This window comes from Copidosoma floridanum, unplaced genomic scaffold (assembly GCF_036245765.1).
Source record: "Copidosoma floridanum isolate Cflo_tuat_1 unplaced genomic scaffold, Cflo_Japanese_pri ptg000025l, whole genome shotgun sequence".
NCBI lineage: Eukaryota > Metazoa > Arthropoda > Insecta > Hymenoptera > Encyrtidae > Copidosoma > Copidosoma floridanum.
This window is the reverse complement of record NW_028321902.1, coordinates 1,944,330-1,962,790: the sequence shown is the minus strand read 5'-3', so window position 1 is coordinate 1,962,790 and position 18,461 is coordinate 1,944,330. Positions and strand designations below refer to the sequence as shown.

The 18,461-nt window shown below is 36.5% G+C and overlaps 2 protein-coding genes across 2 annotated transcripts in view; one reads left to right on the top strand and one right to left on the bottom strand.

The window, feature by feature from the left end:
• Nucleotides 1-18,461, bottom strand: part of bru3 (CUGBP Elav-like family member bruno 3) — an 825,259-nt gene that overhangs the window by 376,879 nt on the left and 429,919 nt on the right. The window lies entirely within an intron of this gene.
• Nucleotides 1,277-10,502, top strand: LOC106641518 (chymotrypsin-1-like). The gene is made up of 7 exons (XM_023391790.2): nucleotides 1,277-1,357; nucleotides 1,429-1,570; nucleotides 1,644-1,749; nucleotides 2,478-2,633; nucleotides 2,691-2,846; nucleotides 2,912-3,034; nucleotides 10,366-10,502. The coding sequence occupies exons 1-7, from the start codon at nucleotides 1,300-1,302 to the stop codon at nucleotides 10,495-10,497; spliced, it is 873 nt and encodes a 290-aa protein (XP_023247558.2). The 5' UTR covers nucleotides 1,277-1,299; the 3' UTR covers nucleotides 10,498-10,502.

Below are 18,461 nucleotides of genomic sequence, written 5' to 3'. Positions count from 1 at the left end.
CAATCGAGTTGGACGCCAATCAAAGTACTTCCTCGTCCACCCCCTCTACCTCCTGTTCTACTTTTTTTTAATTTACCACGTTCGATTTTTTTTTTTTTTTTTTTTAGGAACCTGTCGGTCTTTGAGCGCTTTTTAGACTATCGGCAGGGGCTAAAAGGTTCGCTTGTGTCACTGCGTAGTAGCGTATGATGGACTTTGGGGGGAAAAATACAAACAATAAAAGAGCCTTCAATCGGGTCTCTGCAACTTTTTAATTGAGTCTTTTACGTTAAAAGACGACAATAAGGTTGACCTCAATTTTTTTCAAATTTTCAAGTATTAGGTTCCGAGCGTAGCTGCAAATTGTATAGCAAGTCCATTATGCAGTGCGTAAGTGCTTTATTGATTACCCCTCTAAAATTATACGAGCTAACCATTACTTTGTAATTAAATATTGAAAATTTTATATCATTGGGTTGTGCAACATTATTTTTTATTACAAATAAAACATTTAATGGGTAATCCACGAGTTAGTGATTTATGAGAATAATAATCGGTTTACAGCACTGCTGTACATTAAACTATTTTAACTATTTTTCATCATCTTTGCTTTTTTTAAGAGAATAACAATTAAATTAAATCCAAGCCGATGATATGATTTTTTGTTATTTCAGGGCTGAAATCAGATTATTTTATTAGTTCCACTTGCAACTTTATCGTAAAATAATATTCAGATTTGATTAATTTATGATATTATCGAACCGCAGAGAAATACCTTCATTTGCATCGAAATTTCTGTACTCGAAAAAAAAAAACCAAAATCTTGGTAATAAACTATCTTCTAGGTACCAATACAGTATCCCATCACCATCTCCTCTCACCTTATTATTAAAAACAATCTTCCCAAGCTCTCCTCAAGAACACAGACTTTTGCTCGACTGGCCACGCTGATATTTACCCTCGAATTTTCACAGCTAATAGTTTTCCATTCTAAAAAAATTTCAGATTCCAACAGGATTATACATAGTGTCTACAATAATTCCGGTGACACGTCGAGACGAAGTCACGGGTGATTTTTTGCATCTCCGGCTGATAAAGAACTCATCACTGGAGATCCTATCGCGCGAAGCTCACAATGAAGCAATAAAACGAATCGCGTAATAATCGCGTGCAACGGCATCATTTAAGATTTTACGATGGCTCAAGTCTATAATTTTAAACCTCAGCGATCCGCACAAACAATGGAAAATGATCTAAACGGGCTGCACTCGCGGGAGATAGAAGGAAGCAGCTGCACGCGTCCTCGGCACTGGAAACAGGATGAATCAAAAGCTGGTCGTCTTGACTTACTGCTCCGTCGTTTTGGTCATCGCAAAGGGTGAGGGAAAGAAATTGTCTCTTTGTTCATCAATGATGAGTAGTTATTTTTAAAAACCCTGTCTTTTCGAGGCCAAAGTTGGCTTGGCGGTACGCCGGCGCCGGATGGTAGGTACCCGTACCAGGCAGCGCTGCGTAGGCGGTCCAAGTTTCTTTGCGGCGCTTCGGTGATCAGCCGGCGTTGGCTGTTGACTGCTGCGCACTGCATTCAACGGTGAGTTTTTTCGATGGTTTTTTAAATTTTTCTTATCGGCCCAGTGATGGAGTTTTTCTTTTTCCATCGCAAGTATCGAGGTGTCAGAGGATGCGACCGTGGCTGTAGGTACGAACCGAGTGAACGGTAGTGGCGGTGTCGTCTACAAAGTGTCGCAGCTGATTGTGCATCGGGACTACGTCAGTATTTTGTCCTTTTATATTTAATTGGAGTAGTCATTTATTTTTCATTCCCAAGCAAGTATTTCCATAGCAAATAAAAAAACAATTCAAGGAACGTGAGATGATTTGTGTAAGCAGAATAAAAATGGCATAAACATTTTCATAATTTTCCAAGAACCTTCAAGTTTTTCAGATTTTTTGATGATAATATTTTTTAAAAGACCATTCGAGATAAAATAAAAAGGGAACATTGTCAGTAATTGTTAGTAAGCCCATTATGGTCTTCTTAAGAAATCATGTCATTCAAAATTTTTAAGAAATTTCAACTCAATAATTACTAAGTTTCTCAAAAAATTACTAATGTATTTTTATCTTATATCCCAGAAAAAATTTCAATTTTTTTTTTTACATTCGCATAAAATATAGTAAATCATGAATTAACTTCATAATTATATACTGACAAAAAAAATCTTGCACTTTTGTTTAAAACAGTTAAAGAAGAAATGACTGCAGCCACTTTTTACCTAAAATAACACAACGAACTTAAATAATGTGATTGTTTTCTATGTAAAGTATAATTAAAAACGTACATTTTTTCACATTGTCTCACGATATTAAAGACGCGTGTAACATAAAACTGTCTACCTGTATGAAAAAAAAAAAAAAATTCCTTTAGATTTTATAAACTCCCTATCACTACAGATTTTTCGTAGAGTCCCTCATAGGAAGTCGATTTTTGTTCAAAGGACAAAGATCACGTGCACGCGAATGACATCGCGCTCGTGCGCACCGCGAGTAACATCAAGTTCAGCAAGAAGGTGAGACCCGTCCTCTTACCCAACAACGATTCCAAGGACCACGAAAATGCAACGGTGATATTGGCCGGCTGGGGATCCCTACGCGTAAGTGTCTCCATGTACTTTTTTCTTGTAAGTGTTCCGTGAAAACTGCATTTTCAGAAGGAAAGGCGACCTTCAGACTACTTGCACCACGTCAAACTCAGAGTAGTGAACCACGTGAGGTGCGCCAAAGCGTGGAGGAAAAAGAGAAACCGGGAGATCACGGATGCTCAGATCTGCACTTCAGGCAAGCTCGAGGAAAACGTGGCCACTCGGGTGAGTTTTTCCTTTTTTTTTTTTAGGGTAGATGAAATCGGTCATGTGTGGACATGTTTTTCAAGGGTGACTCGGGAAGTGCGCTGGTAGCGGATGGCGTGCAAATCGGCGTTGGATCGTTCGCTTTCACGGAGCTGCCGGACGTTTTCACCAGAGTTGACAAGTACTTGCCTTGGATACGTCGGCACGTCTGGTGGACTTGATACGAACGGGAAGTATAGCTTTGGTCTTTTTCACGTACTATTGTACGGAAAGTGAGTTAAATACGCTGTACTTGGGAATTCAATTAAAAATTATTTTAATTAAAGTTTTGTAAGCTTCGGTGGACATTACTTTGAATTCATAAATGATTTTTACCAATTATAATTTTTTTAATCGTTAACAATATGCAGTGAGATTTTGAAATGATATCCTTAAACACTGACTCTATTATATATTTTTTTTTTCTTTTTAAAACTGGTCATGACGGGCAATTGTGGGGAAACAACAATTATGTACGTGTACTCTTAAATTTTATTATTTCGAGTGGACACGTTGCTGTAAAAAAACTGGTCCTCAAATTCTTTAGAACTTAGTGTTTCTAGGCTTTTATAATAAGAATAAATCTGACTCATGTACGTGTCCATAAACATCAATTTTTTTTTTTTTCTTTCATTAAATATGACTTTCAATTGTGGGGAAACAACAATTATGCACGTGTACTCTTAAATATTATTATTTCGAGCGGACACGTTGCTGTAAAAAAACTGGTCCTCAAATTCTTTAGAACTTATTGTTTCTAAGCTTTCATAATAAGAATAAATCTGACTCATGTACGTGTCCATAAACATCTTTTTTTTTTTTTTCTTTAATAAAATATTACTTTATCATAAAAAAATCATATTCAAATGTTCTAATAATTTTGTTTGAATCTTAGATCTCGAGCCAATTCCATTACGAATATATGATTCTTCTTTTCCATGCCAAAAATACTCTTTCGTAAACGCCTGTCATTCACAACAGTGTATAATACACACAGTCGTTGAATAAAATAACAGTCCATCCCCAGCATGAGAGACACATTCAAAGACACAAATAAGCAAAATTGAATTCTCCCTCATTTTAAATTCATAAACCTAACATTTTCCTCTTTGGGATTCTCAATTTCATAACGACGAGGATATGACCAAGCGAATGCGTATAATATCCCTCTCTTTCTCTATTTATCTCTACTCAGTGAATACACTAAAACAGAAAGAGTCTCGTAAAGACACTTTATAGCTGCTCTGCGTACCGAATGACCATCGAGTGCACATACATGTGTGAGTGCACATGTTACCCATACCCGGAGCAATTGACGATTTATAGCTGACTCGTTTCTCTCTCTCTTCGGAACTGATTGTTATCGCTTTGGGTGTTGTTTCCTTTCGAAGATTGATTCAATAGTGTTTTTTTAACTATTTGTGGTACGACTTTTTTCAATTTTACGAAAATGTTGGAACTTTATTTAAAATTCACAGGAAATGAAGAATTTTCCGAGAAAAAATAATTAATTATTCGTCGTTAATCAGGTTGCATTTTGCTTAAATAGCATTTTTCGGCTGATTACATTTTTTCGTCCAATTTATTTACAAAGAGAAGTTTAAAACGTATACAGTCAGCCGGTAATTTGTGAAACTCTCATCGTTTTGAAGTAACAATCTCGTAACATTTTTTCACAAAATATTTCAATGAAGAGTAATGTAATTTGATTAAGTCATCTGACATGTCAAATTATATAAAAAAGACTTTGATTTCTGTGTGATATCGTGAAGTTTTATGTTTGGTTTAGCAGCGAATCGAAACAAAATTTTACTCCAGACTAGTGTCTTGTATATGTATCAAACAAATGTTTTTCGTGATGTCTCCTTATTTTTTTATAGATGAAAGTAAATTTTACTTCAATCTTTTTTTTTTTAGATCTCTTCAGACAATGACTGCTAGATTAACGAAAATAGCTAATGTTCAAAAATCTGTTTAATTTCAAACGGAAGAGTTCTGTTTACAATCGACTAGACTACACACGTTTTGTGTTAGTTACACTCTACACAAATGTCTTGTAAAAAATGTATAAATATTGTGTAATTTAGCTGTATGTCCACATGTGTATCATAAACATTTTTGTATGTTTATTACTGTTAATGAAAATAAAAAGTATAAAAACTTTATGTAATTTTGACGTTCAATTTGTGTTATCAAGTAAATTACACAGTCTTAAAACAAATGCAAACGAACCGTAAGGGAGATATATTTGAATATAATGGGGATTGTAGTAATTTCCGTATTAATTGTGGAAACGAGCCGTTCAAGCTGAAATTGTCAGCGTTATTGTGACCACGGCTAAGTAATTTCGTTAATAAACGGCCATTCGTTGTTATTAACACGTGAAAATTGAAATCGGAGGACGGAAACAACTCCGCCGAAGGGACGCGAAATGATTGGGGGAAGGGGTCAGTGGTGGTATGACTGCGGTTGGCGCAGAAATCAATTAGTAATGATTTGCTGATTGGTTTTTAGGCTGTGGTTTTGAAAAGCATCTTCCTCGCCTTATTGATTTTGCGACATTATTCGAATTTCATGTTCCGAATTGATGGAATATTTATTTATGTTGATTTAATTATTGTAAGAAATATTCTTTCACAATTGTGTAAACGAAACGCTTGTTTATTTCTCATTGTAATCGAATGGAAATTATTTTCATCCAAATTCCTTAATTAATACATTGTTATATAAAAGCACTTCGTAACAAGTTTAAAACAATTTATCAAAATTAATATGTCATAAAGAGCTTACTTCCAAATAATTACAGTACGAGGAGTATATTTCCGAAACTTGGCGTGCGTCAAAAACACAGTACTCAAAAAATATTAAATAGCTACAACGTTTTTTTTTTCGAAAAAATCTTTACTACAACAGTATGTAGTTTTTCATTAAAATCTATAAAACAAAAGAATCAAATTTTTCTACTCAGAAATCAATGCAGGGACCTTTATGTACCTCTCCAAATTTATTATTTTCCCAAATAATCAATAAGGTAAACTCAAATTTAAAAGATAAAATAAGATAATAATCAACTCCTCTCTACATTTTCATTCTGCTAAGAAACTACCTTAAAAAAATCACATCAGTATAGTTTTAATAAAAATGAAATTTCATTTTGCACGGAAGCCATTTTATTCATACTCCATTTTGTGGATTCCCTCTTGAATGGGAATCTGTACGAATGCGCAATAAGAGGCAGCTCATTGTTCGAGAGAAAAAAAAATACATGCAAAGAATGGAAAGGTTCTAAAAAGCATACTGATCATAACTTCCTTGTTACGTCTTTAAATCACAGTAATCAAAGTATTGAAAAAAAGAAGAAAAAAAAATCATGTGTAAATGTTAAACTTACTTGAAATAACAAAAAAATATTTTTCAATTACAAGAAAAACACTTAAAGCAACGGCCTCACTTTACCGTACACACATGCACTCGAAACCTATTACCTCACCCTTACATCCGCTGCAGCCCAGAAAAATGGTCCACCCGCAATAACTCACGGGTTACAAAAGCTTTTCACCCTAAGAAGAGCCCCGTTTGTCCTTTCTAATTAGATTTTTTTTTTTCTGCTGTCGGGCCTGCGGCTGAACCAACGCGCGGTTGACGAAACATACATTCTTCTTCGTATTCTTCTACTTTACTCTCCTCTGTATTCTTTTCTGTGCTCGTAGGCTCTTTTTGCGCTGCGGATCACAAAGTTTAGGTCTGAAATTACATGGTTTGTAGCCAAGCTGCTTTTTCCATCTTGCTCTGTCGTTTTTTAATTATTTTTCCTGTGTTCCCGGCAAGCGTTTCGTGCAACGAGTGCTAGTGTGTTTCTTGTAGTTTTTTTTTTTTTTTTTTTGACGTTTTGAGGAAGCTTAATCTTTGAGAAGGACAAATTCATTTGAGGAGTAGTTAAAAAGAAGGCTAATGGGCTCGTTTACTTAAAGTTAATTATAATTTACTCTTTTTATGTGATGAATGAAAAATAATCGTATCGTGTTGTACTAAAGACTGACAGTTATCCCACTTCTGACACCAAAATATGTCAAAAAATATTAGGTTAAGTTTTTTATTTATCAAAAAACGAGGAAAGAGCCAGTTTAAGTCCACCCCTATTGCGTTGTAGTTCTAGTGGTAGAGTGACGATATCGTACGTGACATACTAATGTGCCAAATAAAAAAAACAGATAGTTAAATTAAAACAGCACATATACGCGCATTTTTTGAATTTAATTGAGAGGAAAGCTATGTATTTGAAAAATGAAATATTAATTGAAACTGATGCTATCAACCTCATCAAACTTTTTTTACCAGATTGAATGTCAGTACAATATTAATTTATAATTAGTCTATCCTCGTATAAAATAATGAGATAAAAATTTTTGTATAAATTTGGATTTTAAATGAGGTAATGTTGTGTTTTATGCAATTAAAAAATTGTAAAATGTTTCAAAATGAAATTTTTCGTTATTTCATGGTATTAGAGCTAAAAGTAATTTAAAAATATTTGCAACGATATATACAGTACAAATATAAAAAATAAATGAACCTATACTAGCTTGAAATGAAAATATTTATCAACAAAAGGATTATTTTCACCGAATCATGTCTTCACATGACAACGACACTAAAAAAAATACCAAGAAAAACAAACAAATAAAGAAATTATTGTAATCATAACGAATGGTAATGAAAAGAATGTTCCAAGAACGCCTAATACAACAAATTAATATTAATTATGAAAAAAGCCACTAATCCAGCAGATTTCGAAACTCAAGCGATAAGTAACCATTTGTATGAGGCAAAAGCTCCACCATGTACGCCCTTGAATCTCCCATCCTCCGATTACTATCCAGCCTTCCTCCTACTCATTCCTCCTTTTGCCATCTTAAATCAAGCTGGTAAGTCAGCCCAGGCCCTTAATTGCCCGCCGTGGCAGGCAAGACGTTGGCGGTGCTCGAATTACTTAGCCCGAAATTAGTTCTGGACGGCTGGTCGGTGGAGAAAAGAAGCGATGAAGCACATCCCGGAATACACGATTGCACTTGTCGAATTTTCTCCTCTGGGCGTGGATAATTTCCCACAATCGCTAACAGCCTAATGGACAAGGATTGATCAGTGCCAGGATTGTGCGGACTTTTATTGACTTTTATTAGTCGGTGGCGCTTCGCATTTTCATTGGGGCTTAGTTTATCTTTTTGAGTAGATCGAGGTTATTCATAGTGGGGTATTTTTTTGCGATTTTCACAGTGATTTTTCATTGGTGTTACTTTGACTTTATTAACCAACTCCATCCTAAGTTAGCTGGAATCATTTGTACATTTACGTACATGAAATAGTACCAAATAACAATCGAATCATTCCAAAATGAAAATTTACTTGCATCGTCATTAATATCGTAAATTTTTTTGAGCTAAAAAAAGGAAATTGTACTCTTGAATTTCTAACATTTAAGCTAATTATTTCTGACTTTGAAATTCATACAACTATTAAATGAACATAGTTCTTTTATTTTAAATAGTTAAACATTTTCTGTAATCCAAAACCAATAGGACCCCCAACACCTAGTGATGAGTAACTCTTCAATTTAATACATGTGCCTTCTCATGATGAGAAAATCACAAATCCCTCCTCCGATAGCACCAGATAGAAATGGCGTTCCACATCAAAAGAAGGATTTAGTCACTAGTAGAATAGTAATTCAAACAAGAGTATATTACATTTGCATGATACATTGGATGCACGTCCCCGATATACGATAAATTAGCAATTAGTGAGTAATTAATAATGAATTACTGGACTTTGATACGGAATACGTTTGGCGAGAGCCACTAATATTATGAAATTGGTACGGTCATGCATAATACCACCGCTTGAAGGATTTTTCTTTATTGGTAACACACGAGAATCCATACGGGTTTCTTTCGTACATCCATAAATAACCAAATCAGCTACTACATAATCGAAGAACAGAAAATACGTAGGTTGGATGGGCCACGAAATGCACATTCTCTCCCATCGTTATTAGAGCCTTTGTGCTTGTACGACAAAAGTAGTGATTCACGAAAGGGCCAAAAATGAAGAAAGATACGTAGTAGTCGCGCGAAAGTGTATTATACATACATGTATAGATATATTCTTGTACATACGCGCGAACTTAGGCATACATGCATTGTACAAGTAAAGTTACCGAACGGGTGCAAGAGCGAAAGAATCTCCTTGAAATATACGTACACCCGCATCCAAGGGGGATGGAAATGGGGGAGGGCAATTTATGCGTAGCCACACCTGGTTAGCGCTGCCGCGAAATAGTCTCGTAAATTTTCATAGCGCCTCGACTTACGCCTCTATACACGGCCCGCCTCTGAAGTATTAAATCTCGAGGGCCTCGACTTTGCCTCGACTATTGGTTAGCTGGCCTTGGCGAGCTTTATGGTGATCTCTGAGGGTGATGCTGTTATTTTGCCGTTGTTGCATAAGTTTGAATGTACATTTTTTTTTTTTTTTTCATTCATCAGGATATGCATTTATAATTGTTATTGCGACGCAAATTAATATTGTTTCCTCACGAATCGATATAAGATGATATAGCTCTACTTTACTGCAAACAAATACACTTTGATACGAGTGTTGATTAGCTTATAAACACTCATTTAAGAAAAATAGATATCACATTGTTTCGTAAGCTTGACAAATCTAAAAAATACTATGTCAAAAACTTTAATTTTCAATCATCCAACCTGTGAACATAGAAGAGCTGTAAAAACAAATAAGAAAAGCCAAGTATGAAATTACAGATTTACAAACGTAACAATTCATTTATAGTACCATCGTGTTTTCAATACAAAAAAAGTAGTATAATCTCATTTAGAGAAAACAGAGGTCAATAATTATTCGCAACAAAGTGGTAAATAATAAGAAAGTAACAAAAAATCGCTAAAGTGCATATTGTGTGACAAATTAATTTTTTTGTTTTCCTTCAAATTGTATTTTGTACACTTTTTAATCATCCAAACTAATGGTTAGCTTATCGTTTCAAAATATCTTGTAACGATACGTACAAATTAATATAATAAATTAAATGTAGTTATAATAAAGGAAGTTACTTATTTATGGACCTCAATACGTGCGTAGGGTATTGTGCTAAGTTAATTGCGTGACTACATAGCTCAGGAGATGTTTTCATAAATCCAAAGGAATCAGATCACAGAACTCTAAAGAACATTTTTTTAAGCACTAAAATTTTTGTGGAGGTGTCCTTATGCGGTTGATATGGAATGTGTTGTTTATTGATGTATTCAGTGGTACAGCACATGTAGTGGGTGATTATTTGGGTCAATGTCTATTGATACTTACTACCCTTACAATTTTTGACAGTACAGCGACAGTTCTTGGTTAAAGACCATTTTTATTACCAAGAAACAGGAGGGCTTCTTACTTAGATAAAAATGTCTGAAAAAACGAAGTAAAAGAGAAAATTCGATCCTTTTCTGATCTCCGCCTATACTCAACAACAAAGTGGATACATTCGCCAAAAGAAACATGCTCATTTATGGCAGCCATACATTTCCACTGGTTATTACAGTGTCCTCATTTATCAATGTGACAGAATTTGCACTACTACACCAGTCAATGGAAAACATATAATCTAACATAACATCCACCCACATAAATTTTCAAGCAAAGACAAAGCACTTCAGTGTCACCCTTTGAAATAAGTATAACACTCTTTACAAGTATAAATAAAACACTCATTTATTTTGTCCGTTACGTGAATACAATAAAAAGGTATTCTAACTTTTCCGCATTCCTCTCGCTATCCTCCTGAATAGTCATATGATATTGTTATCGGGGCAAAAATGAGTCTGGTCAATAAGTTCATCATCAACGCAGAAAAAGTTACTGTTATTTCCGTCGCATATATACCAAGTACACGCAAGTTACAGGACAGCCATTGTCCCGCTGTCGCTCTTACACCTCTCCCTTCGATATCAAAGGAGATTCTCAGCAAGGGTAGTTATCCCTGATCACGTCGGGTCAGCTGCATCGTATAGCTCAAGCATCCTCCGCGCCCTTCCCGGTGCAAAATAACAATATCAACGACTGCAGCGTCAAGTTCAGCCGAGAACGGGGACGGAGGGACACAGGTGCGACTTTCATGCAACCCCCCCCCCACTCTATCTCTCTTACTTTACTTGGAACTTTAAACGACGCAACTTCAAGAGACAATCGTGCCCCTCCCCCTTTTCCTCCTTAGCTGCTTCCTTTGTCGTGGATGCGCGTGTCTACGGCAGGTGGATTTAATTGCTTCGCATCAGCGTCGCGTTGTACACCCAGTACTCGCAATCATCGTCAGACCCACCCCTGCTCCTCCCGGTTTTTCCTCGTCCTTTCCCCGGGAAGTATCGTCTTCTTCCTCTTGCACTTATTCCATCCGCTGAAAGTTCAACTCCAGTTCTGAGAAACCCTCTCGTCTACGGCTTTTTTCTTCGTATACGTAAGAGGCTCAGCGATGGTTTAGGATTTTTGTAAAGATCGGTATGAGCCTTCAAAGGCTTTTGCTTGGTATGATAATTGATAGAGAATGAATGGGTTCGTTGTTTCCTTTTCCATTGGTCTCGCATCGAATGACTTTTAAATCATGAATGAAATCGGTAATGATTTCGATACGATTTGTAACGATTTCAGCTTTTATGATTTTAATACTGATATTTCATAGAATATACTAGTCATTTCACAAACTTTCTTGTACAATAGTTGTATAATGTGGAGGACAAAAACTGTTGGTCGCATTTTTGTATTGTTTTAGAGACAATCATCTCTTAAAAACAATATTTTATGATTATTTTAATTCGGTTTTTTACTTTATACAGGATAGAAAAATAAAATGTATTTTCTTTTATTCAAAAATTTGTTCACTTGCATTGTTTATAAATGTTCATTTTGGAGTGATTCAAGAATTTCTTTGATTCCACTACATTTCGAACGAAATTTCGTTACATTTTTATTTGCGTACCTTCATAAATGTATCAAATGGCTTGAACTGATTTTATTCGAGGGGATGAAAATGATTTCAAATATTTATGGCTCCTCGCAAATGTCAAACTTGAATGTTTGTTTTATTCCATATTGGTCCACTTGTTTCCAATCCATACTACATTTATCACAGAAAAAAAAAGATATTTAGCAGACAACATGAGTATGAAAATAATCAAGTTTATCAACTTTTTCAACAATTCACTGATAAGGATGTAAGCGTGCACGTTGTTTAACAACAATACTACACAGCCTTGACTCGAGTGGCAAAAATATACAAGCGAAGGAACACATTTTCCCAGACGCTCCAGTATTTAATTTCACTTTCCTCAACAAAACGCATAACGGGGAAGCTAAATATCATTTTTCGTCAACAATTTACGCTCGACTGTACGGTATTTATCGACCACCCGTACATATACCAACAGTTTATCTCGGCAGTACAAACAAAACGATCGTACGGTATGAGGGAGAAAAAAAAATCGAATTCCATTCGCAAGATCCCAAATACACACGCAGCCACACTTCCAGCGGTAGAATTAAAAATAAACAGACTTCCGAATCCAAAGTGAAATGGATTCGATCAGCTCGTACGTACACACGTCACCTCGAGGCAAGAGAAGCACCTTGCACCCCCTCGTCCGTGTGTAAAACCTCCTCAAGACAAACAGTATCCGAGAAAGAGGAATTTTTATTGTATGGTTTTCTATACATAGATCGTCTTGAATGTCCCTGCTGGCACTGTTTGTGTTTGATTCTTGTTTGTGCGGCAACGGCTACGCGACGATTGATTTTTAAGCTGTGATGCAATTACAAAAGTATTTTGGCAAACGTGCAGTGCCAAGGGGAAGGAATTACGGGACTGTTTGCCCGTGCAGTGGTCGAGTGAGGGGAAGAGGAAAAGTGTATGCTGTTTGGGTGGCAAACTTTTTCGACTCACCACTTATGCATACACTGTCGAGAGTTTGGGTTTTTGTTATCTTTATGGGTGTATGTAGATCTGTTTGCTCCAAACCATTCTGTTAAGTGTTGATTATGGATCAAAGGTCATGAGAATGATAGCTTATATACTTACCAATAAAAAAATTTAGAAATTTTTTCATACCTATGATTCAATAAATTAAAAAAGTGGAGCTGACGAATGTTATACAAAGTTGCATGATATTTTTTAATCTTTGGATGCCAATCTATAGTTATTTCTTTAAGCGTTTAAAGTACAGACAGATAAAAAGATTAATCTCTATTACACTGTAACGAAAATTTGATTTTTTTTACTGAAAATTTGCAGTGGTCACAGCCGTTTTTGTGGATAATTAAGAATTATTATTTAGCTGATACATCAAATCACCATGAATAAGTAATTATCCTCTGGCGTACAATAAATACGTACAACTGGGCAGTTTTCATATTAAAATAAACTGTTTTTTCTTTTAACTATTGAAAAAAGTTTTTTATTTATTTGTTTTTATTTAAGCAAGAAATCTTATATCAGTCGAGTTAGTGAGAATCTTACGTAGTAAAGCTTCAGTAATTTGGAATAAGCTTGGTTCAACTAGAAAATTTTCCCACGCAAGGGGTTGTTGGAAACCAATGTTACATTTCAATTTTAACTGCAATTTGTTCAACCTTTCATAAATAGAGGTAAAGAAATTCCAAACTCTACCATTAGTAGAGTCAACTCGTTCTTTTTTCATAACAATAAAATCAAATTTCACAGAATCAACGCACCACATAACTGTATACGCTACCTGGTGTCTTCGACGATTCATCGCTCATTATGTTAGTCATTCCAATGTCCTTTATAAAAAACCGTTTATTGCACCGAATGTAAGCTTCATGAGCACACAAGGGCCGTTGATTTGGATGCACAAGACTCACATGTCCACCCCTGGCTGTGCTAAAGCAATACACTGTGAAAGACGGGAACGCAAACGCTAATAGCATCGAATTAGATAACGCTCAGAGGATGGACAAACGGCCGTTTAATTAGACAAGCGCCGAGAGTTTCGGATGCAGCAATGCACGTGTACACAGTGTATGTATACGTATACATATATATATGTATGTAGAGCACAAAGAAGCGAGCGATTGTCGCGCAAATAGGAAACGACAGCAGCATCGCGTGCACATATATATATATGTGTGTATACGTGTGCACACGAACAACTAGAGCGTTACCATTACGAGTGAAAGGGACGGGGAGATAATCATACAGCGACTCCGGCTCGACAGTGATTAGATTGACGCAACAGTTGTCACCGAACCCCGAGCGTTTGCATTAAGATCTCCGGGTGATATTTCCGTTTTTTTTTTTTTTTTTCCTCTCGCGCTGTCAAACATGTGCCCCGGTGATATTATGTGTACACAAGAGAGCGCGCGCGTGCCCGTCAATCCTGCAAACACCAGTCGATCGTTTGTCGATTTTCAGCCCCGCGCATCTCTCTCTCTCTCTCTCTGCGTGTATATGTAGCGCCGAAGCGTGTTTCAACATCCGTTTGGTACGTTAGGCGCGCGTGTGTATGGATACACGCGAGAGGACACCAGAGCGGGAGTTCGATGTACACCTGTCCCTTGTGCTAACTGACGTATATATGCGGGTAGGTGTGTGTACGTGTACCAGATTGGATGGCGTATAAGTGCGGCTGACGGGTTTTCGCGCGAGCTGACGTTACTGTGTTGAAGTGGGAGCGACTCGACTGTGCATTGCTCGGCGATAAAAGTGCTCATTGAAAATTAAATATGGGTATGGATTTTAGATGTATGAGAAACTGGAAACGTTGGTTCGAACATTTTTGGGATGGTCACACGCGATTAGTCACCGTAAACGCTCTTAATGGATTGGACCAAACTGTGGAATGCATTATTTTTTCCTACGAAAAAGTGAAACGTTTTTTATCGACGATTGTTGTATGGTAAGAAGATACAATTGTATGTCTTCTTACGAAATTTTTTAAGAACAAAAGTTAGAGCCCTGAATTATTAGAAACACCATTTGAAGTTTTCATCGATACAATTTAATTATTAAGCATATGTATAGTCCAAATTTCGTAACTGAATTTTGAATAATAAGGGTTGTGATTTATTTAACTAACGAATTCATTCATTGAAAAGACGAAAAACTGACATGTTATAATCAAGATAAAAACAAAAATAAATGTACTTGAATACTCTACAAGAGTGAATTTGTATGAACAATAAAAGCAATAAAAATTAGATTAAAAAAAAATTAAGGAATGGAAATAAAATTTGTATCAAACTTTAAAGTGACATCCTAACAGCGATATAGGTTAAACAATTTTTAAACCACAAATTATCAGATTTCAGAATTCATGAATCAAGTCATTGACTGAAAACACACTCGTGCACACGCACACACTGCTTTGGAAATATTGTTTTATATTTTTACGCCAACACATTGTTTGTAACAGCCCATTTATTAAAATATTTATTAACCCATTCAACGCTTCTTTGTGAGTAAATAAAATATCGATGCAAGCATCTGAGGAGAAGTTACATATCATATTTGAAATAAATCTTTTAGAAAAGAAAAAATTAAAACCATACAAAATAACGTGTTTGTTAATAATAAAATGAGTTGCTTCACCTGGCAAAATCAATGCCTTGTAAGGTGATTTAAAATATTTTCTAGTTAATCATCGACGAACTTGCATTTACATTTATTAAGATAAATTAATATTTTACTAGTAAAAAATCCAGTACAATTCAGTTGGTTCCACCAATTGTCATTATTACTGTTGTCGGTATGATTGTAATATTCATAATATTATTTTGATGGGTTCCATAAATATAAGCAATTAACACAAATAAGACTTTTTGCAACAATGATTATAAAAGTGATCCTACACACTACAGTAATACAGAAGAAAAGTAAAAAAAAAAAAACATCAATTCAACCCCTCCAAGAAAATCCTTAAAAAAGGGTTGAAATTATGAAATGCTTCAAAGTCGAGCTGTAATTCCGACAAGTGTCCCCTCGCCGTTTCCTTCAGTAGCATCAAAGCGAAAGTGCGAGAAAAGCGATCAACGCGCGTAAATTTTCCAGGCGCACCTCGACGTAAATGAAATATAAACGACACGGGGCTCCGTCATCCTATACACACGCAGACCAAAAAGGGGCGCCTCGACAGCGTAGCGGCAAAAGAGAAGCTCGGAAAGGGGCTCGGGAGGCCAGGACAAGAGGGGGAGGGCTACATAAGTCTGCTCGCGAGGCCAGTGGCACGTCCTTTCCCCGCTACAAGCAGCTTTGGGAAATATCCGGCGTATCAGCTCGCCAGCACGGGCAAATAGTCGGGGGAGCACGGGAGGGGGTGAAACGCCGTGCCTCCATTTCGCGCCGCCGGAGCGAGCAAATATTGATACAAATCCTGGCGTTTAATCGCTCAGCCCTCTTCGTACTACTTACCCTCGTAAGTGTGACGCGTTACGCGTGGGAGTGTGAGGATGCGTGTCTCCACGGCTTACTCGAGTTTTACGCAGGGTGTGATGGCTTTTTTTTTTTTTTTTTGGCAATCGAGTCCCTTTTAGCATTGTTTGACCATCGAGTGGATGGACCTTGGAGTTAATGGTGCATCATGGGATCCAGTCCATGTACTGCAGGCTACTACTTAAAATACATTGTAAGGTGGTTTGGGCGTTTGGTGCCGTTCCAAGCGAAGGTCCCTTTAAGGTTTTATGGATTATGAAAAATATTCTTTGTTCATCGTCATGATAATTGAATACCTAAATCACACATTCAAATTCCAGAAATTTATTGGACTAAAAAGTTATAAAATATCAATAACAAGAACTCATTATCTGAATCTGCGTATACGCAAAGGACGATAAATCACTTTTCTCTTAACTTTCTTAAAATCCAAGAGGTTTACATAAAATTTTCATGATTTTCAAAGATTACTTACATAAAAAAGTACAAATAGAGTTTTAATTTGTAGAAGTTTATCATTTACTTTTGGAGTTATAGTCATTTTAATGTTAAATTCCACAAGATGTTGAATTGGTGACTTGATTTTCTGAAAAATTAAGTGGTTAACCCTAAAATTTTTTCATTGAAAATAATTAGGCACACTTCATTTGCATCATTTTAAAAATTTCAGAGATTGTTATCTTCCCAATGAAAATTGCCCAATCCACTTTTATTCAAAAATAACCATTTAATACGATTTAACCAATAATAAACGTAGTTAATATGGTCGCAACTGAAACAATGAAAATACCAGCTCATTTCGAGCAATGGAGGAAAAAAAGAAGCACACAAATGTCTCTGGTAAACAAGCCATGGTTCAGAATTGCACGCTATCGTCATCTTTTCAGGCTTCCACTACTACTACTACTCTCCTGATTGGGCACAACTTCTGCTCCCCTCTGGATCGAAGCCCGCTAAAGGTACATGGAAGAGAATGCCTCTGGTTTCCCAGAGACTCGAGGGAAATCACGTTTGAAGTTCCCTTCCCTCTCACTTGTTTTTTTTTTTTTTTTTTTTTTTTTTTCGAACTTATACACGTACTCACGACTCATTTCCATCCAACGGTCCGGAGCTTTGGTCCTTGCTCGGATCGCCTCTACTTTTATTAAAAAGTGAAGCCTCCATCAAGACTTTGACTAGCGTTTAAAGAGGGTTGGAATTTAGAAATTGCTTGTAGAAGTTTCGTGCCGTTAGAACACCTTATTGGTCCTCGAATGTTGTTTACTTCAAAAATGTGTTCGGTAAAACAAAGTCCCTTAGACCACATTGAAAAATGTCTGATTTGATAATGCAAGCATCAACGTCACGGAAATATAGTCCAAAGGTCGTCTGGACCGAAAGTTCGTCCATTAACGATAACAGTGAAAGATGGACAGTAGCTCCGGCTGATCGCGGGTGGGAGATGGAAACGGGGGACGGGGTTCTGACAAACGCAGCTGCTTGTTTTGGCAAAGTCTGTGTCTCCGACCGAGTCAGCTAAAAATGCCGGCATTTCCGGGTGAGGAGGAAGGCAGAGAGAGCGTTTGACTGATGATTATTGGTAGTCTAGCCGGAGAGCCTCGGTAGATGTGTCCACCTTTTCCCTCGGTTGTCTTGCTGCTTCTGTGATTAATCATTTGGTTTTGTTGAGCGCTTGTTTATACTACGCCGAGGAAAAGGGTGAGTTCACTGGTGAGACGAGGATTTGATAATAGCATCACGGTTGGTTCTCTGGTGCGTTGCATTACTGCAGGTATCCACTGAAGATTATCAACACACTTTTTATATCCATCTCTACTTAGGTGACAGATGAACGTTTGGGTGGAAGAGAGAAAGAGATAAAGGATTTCCACGATATTAGTGGATTGATGGAAAATTTTTTCTCTAAAGCTTCTGGGTCCAGCTATTACCGAGGCAAATTTTCTGGTTTCTCCTTTTCCCCTTTTTTTTCTTTTTCGAAAACTTACCAAGTGGTAGGATTAAAAATTAGGCTAGATAAAAGCGAGAAGATGCCAGCTACTCTGGCACATTTTCCAATTTAAAACTTTCCTTCCACTCTCTCTCTCTCTCTC